Raw genomic sequence first — 23,626 nt, forward strand, 5'->3', positions numbered from 1 at the left:
TGCCAAATCAGATGGTGAACATCCATCTAGTTCCGCATTCTCTTTCCAGACCAACCAAATAACTCTGGAAGCTCACAAGGAGGGCATGAAGGTGGTGCCCATTCTCTGATGTGTATTTCAGCATCACGTATTCAAAGATGTATATTGTCTGTATCCACTGAGGTATCATGGCCAATGGCAATTGATACCCACCCTCTATGAACAACTCTCACCTTCCTTTAAAGCAGGGATTGGGAACCTGTCGGCTGTGGCTCCTATCAGCCCTGACCACTGGCCATGCTGGCTGTGGCTGATGAGGGCTAGGGTCCAACAACATCAGGAGGGCCACAGGTTCCACACCGCTGACCCAAATCATACCTTAAGGACACCTAGCTAACATCATGAAAATTGAAGGTTTCCAAGGCAGCTCAGAAATATTGACCCCCAAACACAAGTTTTCCCAAAGAAATTCCTGTTTCTGTAGTTTAACCTCTTAGTCAAACCCCCCCGCCGCCGGCCATATCTTAACAGACAAGGGAAAACAATTGCATTTTCTCCCACTACCTTATTTCTGAGATCATTTCCCCACTTTTCTCTAGGCCAGATGTTGTTGAGCCAGGCTCCTTGGAAGCTTATCCAAACTTCATCAATGAGAAGTTCAAAACTAATGACAACCGGATAACTTGTACACCACACTGATCCTTCCATGTAGAACAAAATTATAGGGAAATGTCAGGAAGATATGGTGGCCATTTTTGCATTGCCAAAAGGGAGGATATTAATTTGCACAAATTTTGCATTTACTAATATGTGGGGTGTATATTGTGTGTGTGTGTGTGTGTGTGTGTGTGTGTGTGTGTGTGTGCTGAGAGAGAGAGAGAGAGAGAGAGAGAGAGAGAGAGAGAGGTTTAAATTTAGAAACAATTACTGTAATTGAAATAGAACTATGACATATCTCACCATAATGGGGAATATTGACCAGGTGACCTGTGTTATCCAGGTGCTAATTGCTGATGGGCAACTTCAAAGCCCCCTCTCTGATCTCCCTTCTTATTGTTCTTTAACTTTAAAACAGACTCAGACTGGACAGCCCTTCAAAGAGAGGACTCCTTCAAAGAGAAGGCTATAAAGGAGGCCACATGGCCACCCTATGGGCAGGGCAAGTCCTTGGGTGTCAGATTTTCTGGGGCAATTTGAGAATAAGAATTTGAAGATGTGCTCCAAACTGCAAGCCAGAATCTTTTTCAAGATACAGTGATTCTATGGCGGACATGCAGAGGTTTCACATGGAGACAATCGTGTGTAGCAGCAGTTCTATGATGACAAGGATTTAGGCTCAAAAAATGCATTTCTTCCTTGGAGCAAACTTCATTGAAAACAATGAGACTTATATCTGGGTAGACAATTATAGTACTGTACAGTATTGCTAGTTTTTAAAATGACTGATCTCAGTTATGCTCACCCTAATCACTGAGCTTCTCCATAGTTCTGATTGTAAACTCTGAGATAAAGACTTGTCTCCTGCTTAGCTCACCACACATACAGATAATACTCTTGCTATTTAATCAACAGTAGCAATAACACAATCATCTCTGCACTGACTTCCTTGGGAGACACTCATAATCTGATTTGAGGAGCATGGTTGACCCTATCCTGAACCATACTCTGTCAGCCTTTCCCACCATACCACCATCCATAATCCATCAGCCCCAGTCATCATGGCCAAGAGTCAGGAACTACAGTTGAAAACATAGCAGTCATCTCACTTGAGGACCACAAGTTCCCTAATAGTAAACCCCTTGCCTCTGTTGTCAATAAGCACAATGCTAGATCTCACTGAGTCTCTCACTCCATAAGGAACATTGTGTACACCCAGGATTATTGTGCATCTGTAAACAATCCTCAGTTGTACCTTTACACTTAAAACACATTTACGAATGGTGGGTGACAGTGGCGTAGCATGGGGGGTGCAGGGGGGGCGGCCGCACCGGGCACAACATCTGGGGGTTAGGGTTAGGGGGCACAAATCCACGGGTTAGGGGGCACAAATCCATGGGTTAGGGGGCGCAAATTACTTGCCTTGCCCCAGGTGCTGACAACCCACGCTACGCCACTGGTGGGTGAAGAGCTTCTGTGCGTGAAGCACAAATTTAGCAGGTGAAATATTTTCATCTCACTGCATATCCACTGCTGGGGAAACCTTTCCTTATTGATCCCCTGACTGCTTGGCTGTTAATAATGTTTATGTACTACAGTCAGTGCCATCAATGGCACCCAAAGTAGCTAACAGATAATAAGGAATAAAAGCCAACAGCACTTAAAAACAAAAGCACAGTCATATAAAACCTGCAAACTGGGCAGTCACATAATCAACCAGTCCCTACGAACACAGCAATAAAGAAACAAAACAAAAATGCCTTCCCAAACACAAAAGGTCTAAACTTGTTGTCCTAAGGAGAACCTTACACAAGCCTCACTGGGGATAGTATTCCAGGGTGTGGGTGCAACTGCAGAAAATGTCCTGCCCTGTTGGACAGGCTGTAGAACAAACCTGTCTAATTATTGGAATGCTGAACAAGGACTCACCTTTGGATCTTAATAAGCAGTACAGCATGCTCTCAAATACACCAGTGCCTTGAATTGGGCCTGAAAGCTAATGAGTGCAGCTAGGCTAAAACTGAGTATTTCCAGGGCATGCTTTGAAAGAAGATGAGACTACCACCTCACATTTCCAGGGTATGCTCTGAAAGAACATGAGACTACCACCTCACCAAAGATAAGAAGCTGTGCACCTAATGACTGCCTGAATGGGATGGGTATGAGTTTGTGCTTACAGATCTTCCCATTATGCAGTAGGCTGGGGTGAGTAGGGGAGAGTCTTGGGAACAGATGGGAGCAAAGAAGCACATAAGCAGCACGTGGGATGTGCAGAAAGGGGAGATTAGCGAAACCAAAGAATAAAGAGCTGTTTCCACATGTGTGTCCATCATTTGATGATTAAAAACACCCAATGATAACTGCGTGTCGGAAATGGGGTCTCACATATATAATGCAGCAGAACTTTCACATCAGCTTAGATAAAATGCTTTTCAACGAAGTCAGTTCATACATTCTACTGCTGGTCATCAAACTTCCAGTATTTATTTTTTTTGTAGAGAACTCATACATGATATTGTATGAGATGAACCATGCCAGAGTCGAATGCATGGAGGCAAGGGATGGGAGAAGAAAGAGGAATGTTTTGATACTAAATAAATATATAGTAGATTATTCTGCTAAGTACCCTCCCCTGCCACCGTTTGTTAAAGCTTAACTTCCTGCTTTCTTCCTTTGTAATAGTTCAGACACTTTATGAATGACCCTAGTGTATACACATAGTAAACCTGATCAAATGGCCCTTTAAATAAATGTTTCCATCATTAACAGAAGCCTGACAGACAGAAATTTACCAGATGAAGCTTTTCCTGGCATGGAGACACAAGTAGTGAGGGCAATAAATCACCTGTTTAATTTCTGGTTTTCGGTGTTGGGCTGTTAAAGGCACAAGTACTGGGCTAACCGGCAACCATAACCATCAGCCAAAATTCTTATGGCACATTAGCCAAAGCACCTTCTCCCATCCTCTAGAAATAGATTAAAACCAAACTCTGCATGGTAACATACATAGAGCTTTAAGGAAAACTTTATCAGAAGTTGAATGAGCCACATGGTCACTGAAAGCTGCATTTCCCTCACACCACCAGGCATGCATGTCATGTCCTGATCTTGAGATGGCTTCTGTTAGGAGGATTGGCTTTATAAAGTTTTAAGACCTGCCTGCAGTTAATTTTGTCGCTTGATCTATACTGCAATAATTTTTGTATTGCAATTGCATTTTTATTGTTTATTTTGTATTTCAACGTACTCTTGCCTAGAGAACTTTGGTTATGTAGCAGCACAGAAGCATCAAGAAAGTCCCTTCACTGACAGGACTATGGTGGCTGAATCATAGGTGATAATATCCTGTTCTCTGTGAGTCTGTTACAAGTAAATGAGGGTTATATAGTACACCAATATCAGGGACACATTATGCCTCTGAATACTAGTGCTCTCATGTCCTGCTTATAGCCCTCCCAAAGACATCTAGTAGGCTACTAGGAGAAAGGATGCTAGAACATACCATGCATTTAAAGTACATTTTCCCACCCCCAAATCCTGAGAACTACAGTTTGTCCCTCAGAGCTCCAATTCCAAGTAACCTTAACTAACTACAGTTCCCAGTATTCCAGGGTGCTTAAAATGTATTGTGTGTACATTGTCCAAATGGGCCTTTGGTTTGTTCTAGCAGGGCTCTTCTTATCATCCATCTCAGGTGTCTCGGCATGACAACCTTGGGACATGAGAAGGGGAAGGGAAGCATTTCTTTCCCCTTTCCCCGGGGATCCATAGTTCTGAGAGACATGTTTGGAGCACTAGCCAACAATTCTGAGTGACCTCATCAAACTACAATTCCAAGAAATGTTGTGGGGAAGCCATGTCAAATGTTAAAATCACATAAACCCAGATCAGATAAACCCTACATTTCTGTAGTGTAGATTCAGCTGGAGTGAGGGATGTGTTTCCTTTCCTTTGGAGGAAGGAAAAACATTATGCACATCCTCTGAGAAACGTACATGTTTATTACTTAAAATATCCATGCGTTACTGAGTTGGGTCCTGCCTGGGGAGCCCGAGATAAGGACTTGTTGTACCCACATTTTTTTCCTCCCATCTGATTACTAGGACATGCTCTATGACAACACTTTGTAACCACCGGCTGGACTCTGTCCAGGCTTCCTTTTCGCGTGTGAGTGTCCCATAATAATAAGCAGCCAGGCTGCAGGGTCAATCCATAATGAAGAGTTTCCATTGGTGAAAACTGAATCGTTTAGGGGAGCAATGGAGAAAAGGGCGGCGCGGTGAGAGGAGAGAAGCGGCTCCACTAGCCAGTGACCTCTGAGTGCCCTCACTTAACGAATTCAGATAGACAAAGCCATAGACTTGTGCGTGTGTGTGTGTGTGTGTGTGGCTGCAGTACAACTGACCTGAAGGATAACATTTAAGGAGACTGACCGGAGCTTTTACTAGTGACAGCTCAGCAGCCCAAACTAAAGAGAAAGAATGAAGTCTTGCTAAAATTTGGAGCGAAGGAAGGAACTGTTTTGAATGCATGCCTCCAAGAAAGGTTGCAGCACTGTTAAGTGTCGTCTTGTGCTGGCCTTGCTCCAAGGCGTCGTTCATTCCCAACCTTTGTCCTACCACAAATCGGCAGGCCTTAGTAATCAAAACCCTATTCCGCAATGCTCAGGGGTGGAGAACGAACACAAAAGGACAGCAAGTAGAGGCGCCATTTAAGGAAAGTGATGATCGTCCTTCCCGGCGCCCCCCTCTACTCTGACCCGTAATTCAGGCCACGTATGATTATTCTTGAAAAACACATTCCCCCCCCCCACACCCCTCACTCCACGAAGAGGTAGCCATGTTAGCCTGCTGCGGCACCTTGCATCCGATAGCATAGATCGTGCACTCTAACCCACGAAAGCTTTGCCATGATAAATTTGCTAGTCTTGTAAGTTGCTTCAAGACTCGTCGTTGTGTTAACCTATATTTTCTCCCGTAGGAAAAATAAGCCGTGTGTGTGTGTGTGTGTGTGTGTGTGTGTGAAAGAGAGAGGGGGGGAGAGACCACCTTTATCCAACACTTATGTTCTATTTTTTATGACCTATAGTTAAAACAATTAAGTGACTCAAATGACAACGGCTCCTAATACCTCTTTGTGAACACATATGGTTGTATCGCAGCATTCATGCTCCTTCGTCTTGGATGCATCCAAGAGCCGTTGGTCCTTCCTGGGTCCTGTCCCCATCCGCCCTACTCTGAAATCACATCCCTGGTAGAAAGGACAGGAGCTTCCAATGAAGGGCAAGCCTTTGCTGGTGTTATTGATGCCCCAAATGTAGATACAATCAATCAATGAGCTCCACTGAAGTACATGGTGCTGTTTGGAGGAGGGGTGGCTCCTAGCGCCTTCCCCGTCCTTCCCTGCCTACACAGGCTTGCGAGATTCTGACGAAAGAAAATTGTGGCCTCTCCAGACGAGAATTCATCAGTCTGGAACGTAGCCCTCAGGTGAAACTCGTCTGCCAGCTCCACCAACCACCTCCCCCTTTTTCTTTCCCTAAAAAAGCTTTTGGCTTTGGGGTTCCTTCCGGAGGTTAGTGGGTGGAGCTCAGCCTCAACCTACTGAGAACATGGGAGTTCCGAAGACGTTTAAGCAAGAATTTCTTTCCTCCAACACCCCAACCGGAGAAGTTCAGAAGCTCAAAGTTATCAGCCATGGATTTTCAGCGTGGAGGAGTACAAAAATAAATAAATCCATGGCTAATATTAACATCCATATTTGTGAGGGAGTGCAGTTGGCTACTGACCAATGAAAGATGGGCGCTCTGCACTTGCTCAGGCTCCAGGGCTGAGAGGCATATTCGTATGCTCCAGGGCTGAGGCCGGGCAATCCGGAAAACAGCAGCAATGCTATAGGTAGATGATCACAGTATTTTCTGTACAGTCCACTTTCTAAATATATCCAGAATAATCATTGTCTGTCTCTGTCCCTTACAGCGCAATCCTGTCTTCCAGGTAAATGCATATACCTTAGTGTGTAGCACGGCTTGCAATGGATTTACTCCTATTTGAGTGAAACTAGAACTTCAGCCCCCTGATCTTTAATAACGTATGCATTATTTTATGGTATAGGGTTGGTTGGACTTCAGAGACTCGGCTTCTCTTTCGCCCCCTCCCCACTCCTCAGAACAGTTTATGGGTTATCTTTTTGCAGTTATTTGAGCTTTCTGGGTGCTTTGGTAACTCACGTCCCTTTTCTTGTTGGCATCTGATATAGTGAAAGACTTGCAAGTTTATGGATCTCAGAGTGGAGTGGGGAAAGGATAAACTAAATAAAGAATTCAGACCAGGTTATCTGTAAAAATAAGGAATGTTAAGTTAACGCTGCTAACATCCTGTTCTATGTTGAAGAAAGGAGAAAAATTGACAGAGAACGCCATTTTTTAGTCAATATTACAATCTATTGTGAAATCAAGGTCGGGTGCCAGACATCAGTGTGGTCTCCGCCTGTCTCCACACAACCTCCGCCCCTCTTTTCTTCTTTTTCTAGCATCCCTCAAGTCTTTAACAGGGTGAGGGAAGGAGGTGGAGTAATCTGCACTTTCCTGGCCAAAGCAAATCTTTACAGTTGTAGTCATTGCAACGTGGAGATCTGCAATCTATCTCAACACACACAGACCTCCTATCACTTTTGAAAATTCTTAGAAAGCATGGGCTGCAGCTTTGGTTACAATAGAGTCCAGGGTTTGACAGATCCTTTTCGACTTTGTAGCACTTTTCAATGAATCGCCGGTTGGCTTTAAACGCATTTGACACCCCCCCCCCAAAAAAAAGTCATGGGATTAAAGGTAGACATCCCCTAACAAGGGAAATCGCTGTCTAAAAAAAGAGGCCGGATCTTGTTCTTCGGTGAGGTAGTTGTGCGTGACACAACTGAAGCTCTACTCGGGGAGACTTGGGTTCAAATCCTCGCACAGCCACAAAATTTACAAGACTCGTACTTTTCGAAAGCTTCTTGAGTGAGCTTGTGTCAGCCTAACCTACCTGATTAGATTGGTATGAGGATCAAAGGGGCCGACCATATACTTTGCCTTAAGCTGTGCAATTGATTAAACTAAAACTCAAAGTGAAGACTTGCCCAAGGCCACTCCAAAGAGCTTTCTACCCCACCAGAAATCTGAAGCTACTTTATAACCCCAACCCCCTTGAGCTAACTCACAGCTCATCGGCTGACGAAACTGCAGCATCAATAGGATACCCGCGTGAGTGAAGGAGCCCTGACATATCAAACACTGCAGACAGAACTTTCAGTGGAGTCAGTCAACTGCTCCTAATTCGGAGTGGTGGTCCATGTGTATGATAGCGAAGTAGGCCTTTTGGGGCTGCCCCAAACTGACCCTCTCTTGTTACCACACTCGTCCCAAATCCCAGCTGGACGCCACTTGCCCTTGGCGTGACCCTGCCCAGAAATCGATATGGTGTCTCAGTCCAATGGAGTTGCTTAATTCATAAGAGAAGGCAAATAATTTAGTGGACAGAATAAGGGTTTTAGAAGAGTTCAGCAGTGCTAGATGACCGGTGGTCCATGTGACTAGTTCAGTATTGACCAGACCTCGATTTCAACCCAGATCTGTTCGATCAGGAGCACAAGCAGTGATATTTGGTCCAGAATCTATATCCTTAACTGAAGAGAAAACCCGATTCCCCACCCAATCCGCTTAACATGCACCTTATCCGCAACATTATTACTAGGTTTTTCCCATGACAATCACTCAATGGGCGGTAAGTATTGTATGGTGAAACTATCGTTACAATATTTGCATAGTCTAATACAAAGGTTGCCTGATGGTGTGGGTGGGTGTGTTTATACATATAGATTACATATATTTAGATAGGCCTCAAGACATTATTAATTTCTGCTATCCGTCGACCGGTGTATTAATTTGAACAAAGTCGCATAGAGTTACATTGCAGATTTAAACCATTTTCAAACCTCTTTAAAGTTAACTCCTCAAACTAAGGGGTCCTTAGAAACGATGCTATTTGGAGAAGTTCATAGCACCTGCAGCAGTGCAGTTCCTGGGAATCTTTGGGAGGTATCTTTGGTAAATGACTTTCAGATTGTTAACATTTGTTATGTAGATCCTCCAATGACTGCTAAGGGATGGGTGCGTTGGCCTCGACCGCGCATTTACCTGGAAGTAAGTATCCGGGCTGTCAACTGAAGTGAGCTCCGAGTGTGCTCATGCTTCAGATCTGAGACTGGATCCAGCAAAGCGCGTTTAAATCCCAGCCTCTTCCCGGTACCTTTTGTATCTTATGTTACGACCAAAGAGGTGCTCTCAAAACACTGTAAAGCAAGCCTAACTCCTATTCAGCTCAGTGACACGAACCTCCATAGGCTCTGGACGCAAGGATCCTGGAGGCACCATGTGCTATTGATTTGAATGACATGCCTTTCCACTTACTGGAGGATGTGTGCAAATCCCATTAATTTCAACGGTACATAAACTTTGCACGGGTCTGGATTGCTCGCATTGCCAATAAAACAACACTGGTTAGGTGTGCCTCATACACACTCACCTTCCCATCCAAATCTCCAAACTGTGCCGATTTAATTTATTCTAGGCAAGCTAACCGATCTTCCTATCTCAGGTTCTTCCAAACACTAGGAGGCAAGTCCCCCAGAAATGTGTAGGGCTTACTTCGGCGTAAACGTGCGAGGAATCCGGGTATTCTACTTGAAAGGCCAGCAAAATGACTGTCGTGGAATACCGACTGCCATCGGAATAATAAAGCGATGGGTTTGTTGGTCTGTTTCCCCAGCCTTCAGCATTTGATGATCACCTCTGACTCTGTTCTGCGACCATATGCTAACGTGCAGTCTTGAGTTTTTCGAGGTAAAGACTGCATCAGCATCCTACATGCAGGCGGCATAGTTCAGGGGGCATGAATTTGAGGGTAGGAGACAAGGTTTCCTTGGGGCACTAAGGGAATTTAACTGACATGAATAGTTATTTCTCTTGGCTTTTATCGCTGCCCATCTTTAGCTTGCTGGTCAAAACCGAGTGGGAGAGGACGACCGCGCTCAAACTCCTGCAGAGGGAATCACCTTTCACCAAAGCAGCGAAAACTGTAAAGTCAACTCGGAGATTGCTCACGAAGGGCTCGTATTTTTTCCTTTCCTTTTTTTTTTTTTTTAAGGACTCTCTGGCAGGTCGTCACAGAGAATCGCTGCCGGCTAATATCTGCAGCGAGTAACCAGCCAGAGACAGAAGAGAGGAAGACCGAAGACAGATAAGTCCAAAAAAGACTAAAGATGAAGCAATAGCAAAAACGGGGGGCGGAGAGAAACTGGAAGGGTTTTTTTAAAAAACAAAAAAACAGGGCGAAGGACGGGTGTTCTCCCCATTTGGTGCGGGGAGAGTCTTCTTACAACGGCTGTGCCTAAAACCAGGCCGGATCCAGCTGCAAAGGTGTCTCCAGGTCAGCAGCACCCTCCTCCCGCCCCCTCTCTCTGCCCCCTTGGCTAGAAGTATGTGGGGCTCATCCGGACAAAAGGGTCAGGGAGTCGAAGAAGGATGAATGGCTTTTGAAAGATCCAGGCGGAACACGGACAAGCTGTTTCGTAACAAACGTCAGACGTGGCTGCTTGACCCGCAGAGACTAATAGGATTTTAGGAATGAAGAAGGAGCATTTCAGGAATGCCCACCCGCCCTTGTATCTCCTTGTTTCCCCCAGTCGGTCTGATCTGATAACACCCACTCTGTGTCTGTGTGGGAGGTAGTATCTTTAATGTAACAAGTTAGATTGTGGACGTGTGGTCTTCCCCGGCTTCACTGTTTAGAAGGAAGAAGAGCTGTTTCCCTCCCTCTCTTTCTCTCTTTTTCTCTTCACCCAAAAAGTCCCATGCCATCTATCTATCTATCTATCTATCTATCTCGATCGACCGATCTAAAAAGATATAGATAGACGCAGGCGCGCACATAGCATAGCAATCGCACTCGCACAGGAAGGAAGGAAGAAGCATGTACAGGCCGTGCGATCGCAGGCCCTGGAGCTGTGCTTGATTCAGCACACCACGCGGAGGGGAAGGGGGGGCGAGTTTCTCTCTTCCCAAACATCTGCAGTCAGACATTTGATTTTTAGAGCTCGACTCTGCCAGACGTTCCCGAGGAGTCTTGCAAGGAATTCCCTCCACGGAACGTCACGCGATCCTTGCAAAACGTGGCCCAGTAAGTTTTCATAGGCACATCCTCCTGATGTCCGTGAGAACTTTTTGGGAAGAGGTGGCTAGAGGGGTGAAACTCCAGCCCACTGGATCCAAAGGCACTCGTGCCCAACTGGTACTCAGGACCACTGAGGTTGAATGGCACACAGGGAATGGGTTTGAACCTGGAACCCCTGGACACGGGAGAAAGTTAGTTCCAATGGCATTGGCTTCCTAGCAGTATTTATTTTTAAGTGAGGGGTTAAGGAGCAACTCTGGCCCATCCACACTGCGGAATTTTTGCCCTGGATTTTCTTCAAGTATGAATTGTTCTTTGCAGTCCTAGATCCAAGCAGAAGGGAAAAGATAATTGGATAGCTCAGTTGGTTAGAGCCTAGTGCTGATAACACCAAAGTAGCTGGTCCTATCCCCCTATAGGACATCTGCATTGCAGGGGATTGGGCCAGATGATCCTTTCCAACTCCATGATTCTGTGACATGTGGAGGGGAGACCCACGCCTTTGTGGAAGGGCCTTAAGGCTAGTTCACACAACCTATCACACATCATAGGACTGGTTCACTCAAAGTCTGAAACATCTGGTGTTGCCTCCTGTGTGTGAATGGCCACTATAGATATCACACGCCAAAGAGAACTTTCCCCATTCTCCCCAGGCTACCTTAAACACAATACTTTTCAATAGTCAGTTCACACTTTCACTTACCATGTATCAGAAATGCATGCTAATCAAATGTTGATATAGTAGTACATGTAGGAACCGCTTACATCTAAAAAAGTATGCCTCGGATTGTGGTGACAAGTGGTATCTATGGTTGTGATACCAGCTAGCAGTAACACACAGGCACAACAGAAAATGCATGTTTGTGCCTTGCAGGCCTCTCTCAGGTAGACATACCTACTAGTACACCTGTTTGCTACCAGCTTAGGTTTAAGGTTTTAATATTAGCGTATAAGATCCTAAGCAGTTGGAGACCAGGTTACCAATGCAGATCTTCCCAGTTACGGAAATCATCATCAAAGGCCTTCCAGGTTGTGGCTCAGCCTGCAGATGGCCATCTGGCAACAACCAGCAAGAAGGCCTGTTCTGCATGGCATCCAAACTCTGGGATGGCCTCTCTCCAGAACTAAGGCAGCCACCAACATTGATACTCTCTAAAATGTCCTTGTTGGCCTGGTTGTGGTCATTTCTTTGCTAAGCAGCTGTAGAATGCCAGGTATGCTTCCTGACTGACTGGGCTTGATGTAAATTGTATAGGTATAGGTGCACGGACATTGCCTTTTATGATACTACTGTACACCTCCTTGAAATGCTGGCCTAACAGGTGATATATGCATATTTTAATAAATGAACAAATCAATCCAATCTAAAAATCAAAAGGAAGGAAGAATCACAAACAAGTTAGGGCTCTAATCATGTACAAATTAGCTGCAGCTCCCAATTTATTTTCATTTAGCAGGTTTATGCCCTCAGATATACACCTAGACGGTAGACACACAGGCATAAATGACCATCAGTGGAGATGCACACACACATATACAAATAGGCATCTGTACATTGAGACACAGACACTCTGGCACAATTACATCATGTCATACAAACATATCTATACCCTTTTGAGTTTGGGCACCTATGCTATGTAGTCAACAGTACCCACACAAATAGACCATGCTCCTCCAGCAATACTGAGCACACGGATTGATACATTTAAGCCGAAATTATTGGATCGATTTTAAAAAAATAATAAAAGTTTCCGTGGATCCAGGCCAGGTACGCTAGATTTGTGGTGAAAACTACTGTAAAAATGGCGCGCACATACACAGGAGTGGAGACCTCTCACTTTTATCTTCTTCCCAGAGGTGGGTGGAAATAGCTTATGTGGAAAATATAGAGGAGGGTCCATTTTAAAATAATAACAGTAACTTAGAATATCTACTATCTCAATCAGGAAATGAGCTCAGGCAGGAAAAATTAGGCATTGAGAGAGTTTCACTCCCGCATTGACACCAAGCAACTTAAAATGCTTAAGTCAAGGAGGATCGTGTCCTGAGAAGACCCTAACATAACGTCTGAAGAAACCCCAAATACACACGGCCTGATCCATCACGCTAAAAGTGCGGAATCCTGTCCTAAACACCGTAGAATCTCATAGGTTTCAATGCCATCTAATAACCATCTTTCAGCCTCGTGTAAGTCAAGGTCCATGATCCTGCTCCATTCCAAGCAGGGAGAAGGACTACCCCAGTGCTAACCAAACCGAGTGGAACAACCGCCTGCTTAGAAGCAAATCCCACCAAGTTTAGTGGGGCTTACTCCCAGGTAAAGCTGGTGTATGAGTCTAGCCTAAGCCTCGCTGGAAAGTAAAGGGGCGGTTTTTCCACAATACTCTGCTTCAAGATCCGGATGCACGCATACCCGGTAGTAAGTTCTCTGGAAATAAATGGGGTTACTTTCCAGGAAACGTGTTAAGAGGACTGAGGTGCAGAATGTCTGAAATCCGAGTTTGGGCTGGGAAACATCTATTATCCACGCTGAGGAGCGAATGCATGCAGCCATGGATACCGACAGGTAAACATACATAGACACACACCCGGCCCCACACAAATAACACAAACCTCTCGTGATTTATCTCCCCGTGAGCTATCCTGATGCGGATCCCCAGATTATTATTTTTCTACCCATTTTAGGAAGAAGTTGTCTCGTGCCCAGCAAGATGGTTTCCAGATAGAAGAGAACTGCTTACGTTTCAGAAACGCGCCTCTGTGCTTTTTGCCCTCGGAGAATAAACATTCTCACCACCACCACCCGAGAACGGCTGTATTTCTTCGGGTGTGGTTGGAGAATATCTAGTGGAAGGAACCAACAAGGCGCTTTCTTAATAACAAGCCTGGAAAAGAGGGGTGGGGGTGGGAAGCTAAGGAGAGAGAACCGTGACCTTCTCCAGCGTTCCTCGGTCTGGTCCCATATAAATATATAGGGCAGGAGACTCTTCAGACCGATTTGCGTTCAGTGATCGTGCTGTTCAATATGTTTATATATTGCTTTCTACGTATTCTTTGCTAAGGTTTAAAGCCCTGGCCGTGATGCAACCTTTTTGTCGGTCCCGGAAATGTGGTGCGGCGGCGGGTAGATATTGTGTGTTTTCTGCAAGCGGCGCGATCCACAATCCAGCTAAGCCGCAACATGAGGATTTTAATTAGTCAAACATTAATTACTCCTTGCCCCCCATCCACAGAAACCCCAAACCCCTCGATCTTTGCGTTAGGTTGAGGTCTACAATCCGGTTTAAAGAGGAAGCGAGAAACCAGGATTTAGGCTTTACTGAATTGTGGATCTGTGTGTCAAAAACTTTTATATCTATCTATCTATCAATCTATCTATCTATACATACATACATACATACATACATACATACGCATGACCTTGTTCCTAACATTAAGAGCCGCGGTTAAACACCTTTTAAGTTTTATAGGGTCTCAGCGGGAGAAATCGATCCACTTGCCCCCCCTCCTCTTGAAATCACAGAGTTTTAAAAGCGAGTAAGACGGCAACTCCTGTGCCCACTTACCCGGGAGTAAGCCTCTCTGAGTTCAGGGAGACTTACTTCTGAGTAGGCATACACAGGATTGCGCTGCAAGGTACAATTGATTGAAGGTTGAGTCCAACTGAAGTCGACGGGACTTCAGAGTAGAAGTTCCTAGTATCGGCCCCTATTTCTGTCAGGGATCGTTCCCCTATCTATCCACCCCCCCCCCTTAGTAGTTAACGTCCCATTGAGGTTTATCAACAGGACAAAACTTCCATAACTTTGCCCCTCCGATTTCACAGAGCAACCTTTTCTTCCGAATAAGTCTCGCTTGGAATCGCAACCTCACTTCGCTTCTTCTGCTTCTGCTACCGGAGTGTCCCTTTCAAATTCACACGCAACCTTCCCGTCCACCCAACACCCCCTCCCCAATTATTCTGGAAATAAACACTGCCAGCCATTAAAGACGTGTACAAACCAAGACTCCTTTTCATCCCCAGGATCTGAACCGCTTAGCACATTTCATTCTGCTCCCCTCCGAGATAGCGCCTGCTCCACGCAGAGCCAGGGGCTAATCCAGGCAACGCCATACCCAGAGATCGCTTTCAAGAGACAGGAGGAAGATATACGGTCGCTCGCAAAGGCCCTTGCAAAGAGAGCTGTTAACTTGGCACTTTTTTTAAAAAAAAAAAGCAAAAAGCTGCTGAATAAATTTTATGCAACTTTGAAGGCAGCTTTTGGATCTGTTCCTTTTGGAAGTTTTTACACAGAGGCAAATTCCCAAACGCAAAGCTTTAGAAAATGTAATGAAACCAAATGGAAACAAAATGCAATTGCAATCACTACTTGTGGCGGGGGGGGGGAGAGAGAATCGCCTGAAAACTGCAATTTCTTAAACTGGGGAGACAAGTTGGCGATGACTATCCATAGCAGGCAGACAGATTACCATGTGTATTTTGAAGGGATCCAACCTAAATAACACACACACACACATTTCATGTGCTGCAGAAGACCCACAGAATGACCTGGCTGTTCCCTTGCAGTCTGACTCATGGCTGTTCGATGTACTTCAATAGGATTTAGGACTGAAGCCTTTAAAGACGACGCTATAGCTATCTAGTAAGCCGAATGCAACCTTCAGGGAGACCAAGGACTTGCAGAACAGCCTGAGAGGAGACTTAGACTTTCATACCCATTTTAAATAATGTCACGTTTCTCATTACAAACCATTCAGAATGGTGGATTGGTATACCCTGCCCCAAACTTCCTTGGAGGTAAGTTCCAAGGGATGCAGAGCCTGAGCCGATCCATGGTTACTCGGAAGTAAGACCCGCTGAGTTCAATGAGGGTCTTATTCCCAGGTTAAGGTGTCTAGGTTTGTAGGCTTGTTTCTGCCAAGATGTTTTGAACGTAGTCTGAGGATGCAGTCAGCCATGTTTTAAATAAAATGCGAGGGATCTAGAAAGCCCAAATCTACTATAAATTAAATGGAATTGCAATCTTCCACACTCTTGCATGGCAGTAAGCCTGATCCGATAAAGGGGCATTTGTTGTATGCTAGAGCAGGTGTTGGGAGAATTGCAGAACTGCCCGGTCCACGCTCTCCTGTATCTAAGATTCAGGGTGCAATGTCCCAATCCCAAGACCCGCCAGCTGAACAGCCTTGGATGCGTTACGTCCTCCACATTTTATTCCCAAGCAGGTCCTGCTTGCTATCAGCGGAATCAACTTTGAGGTCTACGCGGGTATTACTCTCAAGTAGAAGCAAGTGCAACCTGATCCTATCCCTGTTTACTCAGAAGAAAACCCTATCGTTCCCCTCCAATGTGACCAGTGCCCCGTCCCTCAATATTATTAGTAGTAAGTCCCAATGACTTTAGTGAAAGTAGCTTTTATATAAAAAGTTCAAGAGCCAACTGTCCAGTGACTCTGTTATTACCATGCCATGTGATAGTTTTTGTTAGTTGCAGATAGAACTACTAATTAATTAAAGTAGGTCTTTCCCTTCCTTCTATTTTTTAAAATACCTATCTATCTACAATATTACATACATACATACATACATACATACATACATACACAAATACACAAGCATTCTCAGTAATCTCAAAAGAAGGGAGGATTTCCAGGCATCCCTCCATCACGACAGACCCTGGCTAAAAGTTCTGCTTCCAGACTTTAGAGTTCTTGCCAAACAAGTAAATTAACCTGCTGCTCCAAACAATCGCCCCAAGATGATGTCGCTGCCCAACAACAAGACGCGCGTTCCCTCGTCAACCCTCTCTTTGTTCTGCTGTCCAAATTCGGGGTCGTGACCTAGCTTTGAGCAGAAAAGGCAAACTCGCGAGTAAACATTTTAGGAGGGCTTCTTTAAATATTTATTAGAGGTGCCGTTCGGGAGGATTCGAGGAGGAAGTCAGGCTCGGGAGCAACTCCCCTCTAGCTCCTTGGTAGGGCCAGAGCACAATCCGCGGGATCGGATGCCTGCTGTGTCCTTCTGGGCGGATGATAACGCCAGTGTTGGCTGGGTTTGGATGGGTGGATGAAAGGTGGTGGTGGAGGAGGTGTCTCTCTTTATGGGCACATTTTATAAGCATGTTAAGCAAAGGGCCATAGATGGACGGATAGACAGACAAATAGGCAGATCTGACTATATACGGTGGTTATAAATCCTTGCTCATTTTTCGAAGGCATGCATAAAGCGAAATGATTCCAACGTTTGGAAACATAAATATTCTGTTTTACTTCAGTTGCAGACATGTACATTCTACGCATACAATAATATATATATATATATATATATATATATATATATATATATATATATATATCTTTATGTGTATCATGCACAAACGCTTGCACACACATATAGCAGACGACCGTGTATGTGGAACGGCTAATAAATCCAGATTGTACATTCAGAGCGAGAGAGAAGAAGGAAATAGTCTACAAAAGTTGTGTTGGGCCCGAATGCTTCCAGTCTTCCGGTTCAAGTGTGTAAAAACTGTTGAAATAATTCTTTGTGACGATGCATCTTAAAGCCTAAACATTATGCTACGTTATGGAACCTAAAGGCTGCCTTATTGTTATATGGAAGAGAAAAAACTGTCGTTTTTAGGGGTGCCTAGTTTGTTTGGGGCACGACACCCTCTAGCATTCGGAAATAGGCCGCGGGCGGAGGGGCTAATGGAGGCCAGGAAACGCTCTGTGGGTCGGGTGGTGTCAGTAGCGGCATCCCCACGTAGGTAAGAAACACCGGAGGACACTGGAAAGAGGGGGGGGGGGGATATTTGCCTTGCCCATGGTTTGGGAGAACTTGGAATCAACGCACTCTTCACTAGTATAATATTTGGCTCTGGCAGGCTAAGAAGCCTTTAATCTAAAATTCTAGTAATCGCCCTTTTCTTATCTCCTCTATTTACAAAACTCTCTTGGCGAGGCTTGTTTCAAAGGTTAACTGCGGTTGTTTTCAGCAATGCCTTTTGTCTTCAGTCACTTCGCGTCTCTCCCAAGTCAATGTGAGCCTGGCAGGGGACCACCAAAGCCCGATCAAGCATGCACAGGATACTCTGCCTTTACGATTGGTCCCATCATGGTGAAGGAGGGCGCGCAAGGATCCTAAACTCACAGGAAGTAGGTGCTGCTTCGGGATCGGTCGGCTAATATCCAGAAAAAACTCGCCATAAATGGGATTGTGAAGGGTGAACAGAAGAATGGCCATCCCGCAACCGAATCAGACATATAGGGTTCAATCAAAGCTCAGAATTCTAGCTTCTCTAGCACCGGCGACCAGCCGGGTAACTCTGGGTACTTGGTTATAATAAGCAAGGTATAAAAGAGATGGCATCTTCCTATGAAGGAGAAGTGCTGGCTGGTAGGATTTGGCAGGAGGCACCAGAATAAATGTCCATACTAAGCTGTCATCACAACACTGGCATTTCATGAAATGCCAGTGTTGTGATATTGTGTGTGTGCGCGCACACGCACGCATCCCCCCCAAAAAAGGAACACATTCATAAAAGAATGTGCTACTGTTCTTAAAATGGGGGGGGGAATCTAAATTCAAAATAATAATTATATTGGTCTCTCTCTCTCTCCTTCTTCTGAGTTGTCTCCCTCTCAGAATAATTCTTCATCTGGTGCTAACAAGTAAAGGCAATGGTTTGGTTTATGAAGGCCTGCAAATGTGGGATGGGATAGAAAAGAACCCATACAAGTTGCATTAACTTGTGTTTTTTTCCTCTGCTCATCCCCACCCCTTTAGTATCTTATTGTTTCTGGGAGGAGAGGGATAGGAAATTGGGACATTTCATGACTTTACAGGTTTATAAGGTTTATGGACAGGGTCAAGAGTGTGGATAGAGACTTAATTGTTTTCCTTCTCTCATAATATTGGAACCCAGAAAAAGTGGACTTGTGTCACTTCAGGACAATCAAAAGGACATAATATGGAACTCAGGCCTCCGTAAAATGGGGGAAGCGCCACTAGATTAGGTGGGTTTTAAAAAAAATGCATACATTCATGGGGAGGGTATTCTTCAATAGCTATTGGTCACAATGTAGCTAATGTAGAAACCCCATGAACAGGAGCAGTATATCTCTGAATACAATATGCCAGTAACATAGGAAGCTGCCTTATACTATCAGACCATCAATACTGTTCATACAAATGGGCAGTGGCTTCCTTGGGGTATTCACACAGTGGGCTTTCTCAGCCCTATCTAAAGGTGCTAGGGATTGAACCTATAGACTTCCAACTGCAAAGAATGCGCACTACCACTCAGCTATAGTCCTACACCAAATATCCTTCACAAACGTAATTTTCACATTTCCCAGAGGCATCTGTCTGGCCTGTGGATTAGATGCATTATGGTTCAGCCCTGTTAGGCAACTCTTGGGTTCTGAATGTTCTATTGTTTGAACCATTGGATCTCTAGATCAGGGATGGGCAAAGGGTAGAGATCTGTCTGATTTGCAGGGTAGCTGTGGCTTTCTAATTCTCAATATTTTAATAGTAGCAGCAACAAAATGACTTTGGCTACCTAAATTAGGTTGAAGAAAGGAGCAGGCCTTTGTGTGTCAAGACTATGATCTCAGCTGAATTCTGAAGCTGAAAACCAATTTCTAGACTCAGAATGTGTTCAGAGGCACACCTGTTCTTTAATCCCATGTGTATTTTGCACACGGCTCTGCTAGGTAGATCTTGGAGATCAAGTTCAGAAAAGGCCAAGTAGATCTTAGGAACCTACGTATGCCCACTGCTGCTCTAGACAACTTTGTTCTTGTGAGGACTCACATGAGGCAAGTACACAAAACTAGGATAGCCATAAACTGTGTTTCTCCATTACCCTGCCTAATAGTGCCAACAATAGTGCCAACAATGTGTGTGTGTCTGCATCTGATGCACTAGGCTCTTTCAAGGTGTATGTGTCTCATTATATAGCCCTATGCACACTGTAGCGACCTATATAAGCACCGTATTATATATTGTTCCATTGCTTTTGAAGATATAGCATTCAATTAGTGGGCTCAATCCACACCAATCAAGGCGAGTTTTCCCATTGACTTCAAGGGGATGCATTTGGTCCTGCTCATTTTTAAAAGAATGATAACTACTACTATGCAAATGTATATTTTGGCATTTAAGCTGCAAGTTTTCCTTCCTTCCTTCCTTAAAGGGTGAAAGCAGGGGAATCCAGAATAACAAGATGGAGGGTAAATTGAAAAGGAACTTCACTATGCTGAGAAAAAAGTGAAGCATATATAAGCAAACACACAATATATATATATATATATACTGAAAGAGTGTGTGTGTGTGTGTGTGTGAGAGAGAGAGAGAGAGAGAGAGAGAGAGAGAGAGAGAGAGAGAGAGAGAGAGAGAGAGAGAGAGAGAGAGAGAGAGAGAATATAGTGGTTTAGAGACAGAGAATGCTTCCTTTTGCGTGTCTGTATTGGATCTCCTAAATAAATATCATCCTTTGTTTTCTGAAGCCTCATTCTTGCATAAATCCTCAGAGCTAATACATATGCTTTTCCACAAAGGAAACCAACCAGCATCAACATTTGGCTCTTGGTTGTTGTTAAGTACGCTTTTTTAACATATAGAAAAAGGAAAAAAGAAAACAAAGAAAGTGGCCTTTGCCAGAAATTGCTGATGCCATTAACAGAAGGGTGGTTGGCTGTTTGCAAGGAAATACTAGACTTTCACTAAAGTCCCAAAATGTTTGGTTTGGTACCTTGCCCATCAAAATAAATCAAGGCGACAGATTAGGAAGTACATAAAACTATATCTCTGGATAATGATATACGAGACCACAATAAATATAAGTTACATGTTGGAGCTGCTGGCAGTTATGGTTAGAAACCCGTAACTCATTCATTTAACCCTGGCGGAATGTTTGTCTTTTAATTACAATTAAACAGCGTACTTGAACATTTCTCTCTCTCTCTCTCTCTCTCTCTCTCTCTCTCTCTCATATGAGCTGCATGGAGAGAGACAAGAGGGAGAGACAGAAAGAAAAAGAGGGAAACTAGAGAAGATAAGAGACTGGAAAAATCCTGAGACATAATTTGCTAACTGGCAGCTTAGGGAGCTAAGCCACGGTACCTTATCCTATAGCACTGCGGGGGAGGGGGGCTTGTCGAGAGGGAGAATGGAGAGGGGGTTTGTGGGGGGCTTAAGCGCACACATGTAATTGTGTCTTAAGTTGAAAACATCCCATCCAGTTTTTTTTATAGGTTTTTCTTTTTTTTGCAATTGCCCCTTTTCAGAGAATTACCTCTCCAAACAATATTTGAAGCCACTGGAAATAAAAGGGAGTGGGGAACACAGCGTCTCCACAGCCATCACCACCACCCTTGGCCTCTTGGAAGTCCCATTGCCCATGGTGGGGGGGGGGGGAGGAAGGGAGAGAATTTTTCTAACGCATTATTTTATGGCCACCGAAGCCCCTGTGAAGTGTTTCCTCCACTGCTGCTTCCCTGCTGTTGAAGAAGCATTGGTTTCCATCACCAAAACTTTATTTATTTATTTATTTATTTATTCACTCATTCATTAAAAAGGAAGAAATACAACTTATAATCAGTGTGACTTCACACAAACTGGGCGTCAGGGACTCACTGCAGCGCTCCCGAGCAAGTCTCTAGGCTCCAAGGAGCTTATGACACCCCCTCCACAAACATTCTCACCTTTCGCCTGACTTCTCCTTCTTCTTCTTTTGGCTCAAGAAGATAAGTGAAGAACAATAATCCGGGCATGATTTAATAGTGAAATCGATGCCATTCGAGAGGAGTAGAGGAGCCCAGCCCCTTGGTGCCATGCCCCAAGTGGGGGCAAGGAAGGAGCACAGACTTTGGTATCAAGAGGCGATCCATCCATTCGGTGGAGCGGGGAGCGATTTCCTGGAAAGCCCTGCCAAGACTGCAGTCTTGAGCTCCCCAGGAGACCTAGGAGCACTGAACATCAAGTCCATCAGGTTTGAAAGAGGAGCCCATGGAAAGACCAACCATGCTACTGGTGGTGTGACGATAGGCTTACTACCTCCACCACCCGTTCTACCCGTCGAGGCATAGTGTGGAACAGCCAGCAACAGAGAACATTGATCCCTCACAACTTTTCTTTTCCAGTTCCTACGTGCCAGAGGAAATGTAGCTCTTTTGGGCTGTCCCTATAGAAACCATCAAGAGCGCCTGGTAGCACCTGAATAGACTAGCAGATTTCCCCACTTTACCCCTTTCCACTAAAGGAGACAATTTTTTTTTTAAAAAAAAAGAAGCAACCATCGTCGCCATCATAGCTATGCGTTTTTAAACTGCTTTAAAAGAAAAAGAAAAAACTTTTAAAGGAAACTTACTTGGCGTTGGGAACTTCGCTCTTGCCATAGGATAGCCAGCTGGGAAATCTTCCAAGCTATGGGAAGGCGGGAAAATGAGAAGGGAGGCTTGGCCGAAACTTCACCCTGCCTTCTTTTCTCTGGGGTTATTTTGGTGACAACACAATGAGATAACACGCATTGAATCTGCCCAAACCCTCACTCTCTCCCGGCCGCCCTCCCCACCCACCCGGCCTTCTATTACTATGGTAATTAAAAAAAAAAAACACCACAAAAAAGTCCAAACAGTGGCGATGCCTTTAAATGTGTGTAGGGAGCAGAGAAGGTACACGTTGGGAGACTTAACTCAGGTCACTGGGGGCTCGGAGGTCAGCCTGAGTGGCTAGAATAAAACTGCTGGCGTAGAAAAGTTGTCCTCTGGGTGAACCTACTTTCCACCACCCCCCTTTACCCGAACTTCAATAAAGTAGCTTTCAGGCTCTCAACATGGAGGCGTCAAAAAGCTTAAAAAAAAAGAATGGGGAGAGAAAGAGCAAAATGGGTGAAGAGAGACGGTGGGGCAGGCTGTATCTCATCACCTCCCCCCCCCCCGTTTCTTTTGCCCCTGCTGCCTGCCTTTATAATTCATTCATAATCTCCCTACCCTGGAAGAATTGTGTCATGGCCAAGTCTAAAGGCCAAATCAGATGCTGAAGAATCAGAATTATTAAACCAGAAACAAAAACGAAACAAAACAGGAGGGTGACAAGATTGCAGAAAGTAAACACTGAAGAGAACACCAGGAGGAAAATAAATAAAATAAAGTTGGGGGCGGGTAGAGAACCGTGGAAAGGAATATATGATCATATATTTAAATATGAAGTTACTGAGAGGGTGCTGGTATTTTTAATTGAATATGCAAACTATACAGTTGCAAATGTGATTGATGCCTCCTTTTCCGGGCTTCCTAGGCAGACACAGAGAATGCACGCAACACAAAGTCCTATCATATTCTTCCTGATTCTCTCACAGACACTTGGTTATAATTTATCAAGTTCTGCAGGCAGGGTGTGTGGGTGTGAAACTTTTTTTAAAAAAAGTTTAGCACAGCTACACACTCACACATAGTTTACCAAGTCACTACCAGTAGAAGCCAATGTAAATTTCACACGTGTGTGTGTGTCAGAGTTTGAAGATCAGCTTTGCAACATATGGCCATTCAGTTGGCATCACCATTATTCCTAGGTTAGGATTCCCCCCTCCCTTTGTTCTCTTTACCATTTATATGCACAGAGTGCGTGTGTTTGTGTGGGTGTGTAAAAACCATCGGGGGCGGGGGGGGGGACTGGTTGCTGTTCTCTTTTATCTTACCCTAGCAATAGAGCAGGGAGACTAAGTCTGTGTAACAGAAGGGCAGATAAACAAGCAGACAGACACCTGAGAG

The 23,626-nt window shown here is 44.5% G+C and overlaps 1 protein-coding gene across 23 annotated transcripts in view; it reads right to left on the reverse strand.

Moving 5' to 3' along the window:
- LOC310755853 (homeobox protein Hox-D3-like) overlaps positions 1-23,626 on the reverse strand; it is a 152,083-nt gene that overhangs the window by 75,295 nt on the left and 53,162 nt on the right. For 2 of the 23 annotated variants that reach the window (XR_014544576.1, XM_083599207.1), the window contains exon 1: positions 13,589-14,070. The exons of 15 other annotated variants lie outside the window; for them this stretch is intronic. Coding sequence is in view for 1 of the 8 variants with exons in the window: in XM_083599213.1 (XP_083455339.1) it covers positions 13,589-13,635 (47 nt within the window). In the remaining 7 variants the exon portion in view is untranslated. Of the gene's footprint in view, positions 1-13,460; positions 14,071-14,849; positions 15,021-21,559; positions 22,199-22,224; positions 22,338-23,626 lie in introns of those variants that run through there. 6 more of the 23 variants (XR_014544577.1, XM_083599209.1, XM_083599211.1 and 3 more) reach the window with 6 other exon arrangements.

This window comes from Podarcis filfolensis (assembly GCF_964270895.1).
Source record: "Podarcis filfolensis genome assembly, chromosome: 2".
Lineage (NCBI taxonomy): Eukaryota > Metazoa > Chordata > Lepidosauria > Squamata > Lacertidae > Podarcis > Podarcis filfolensis.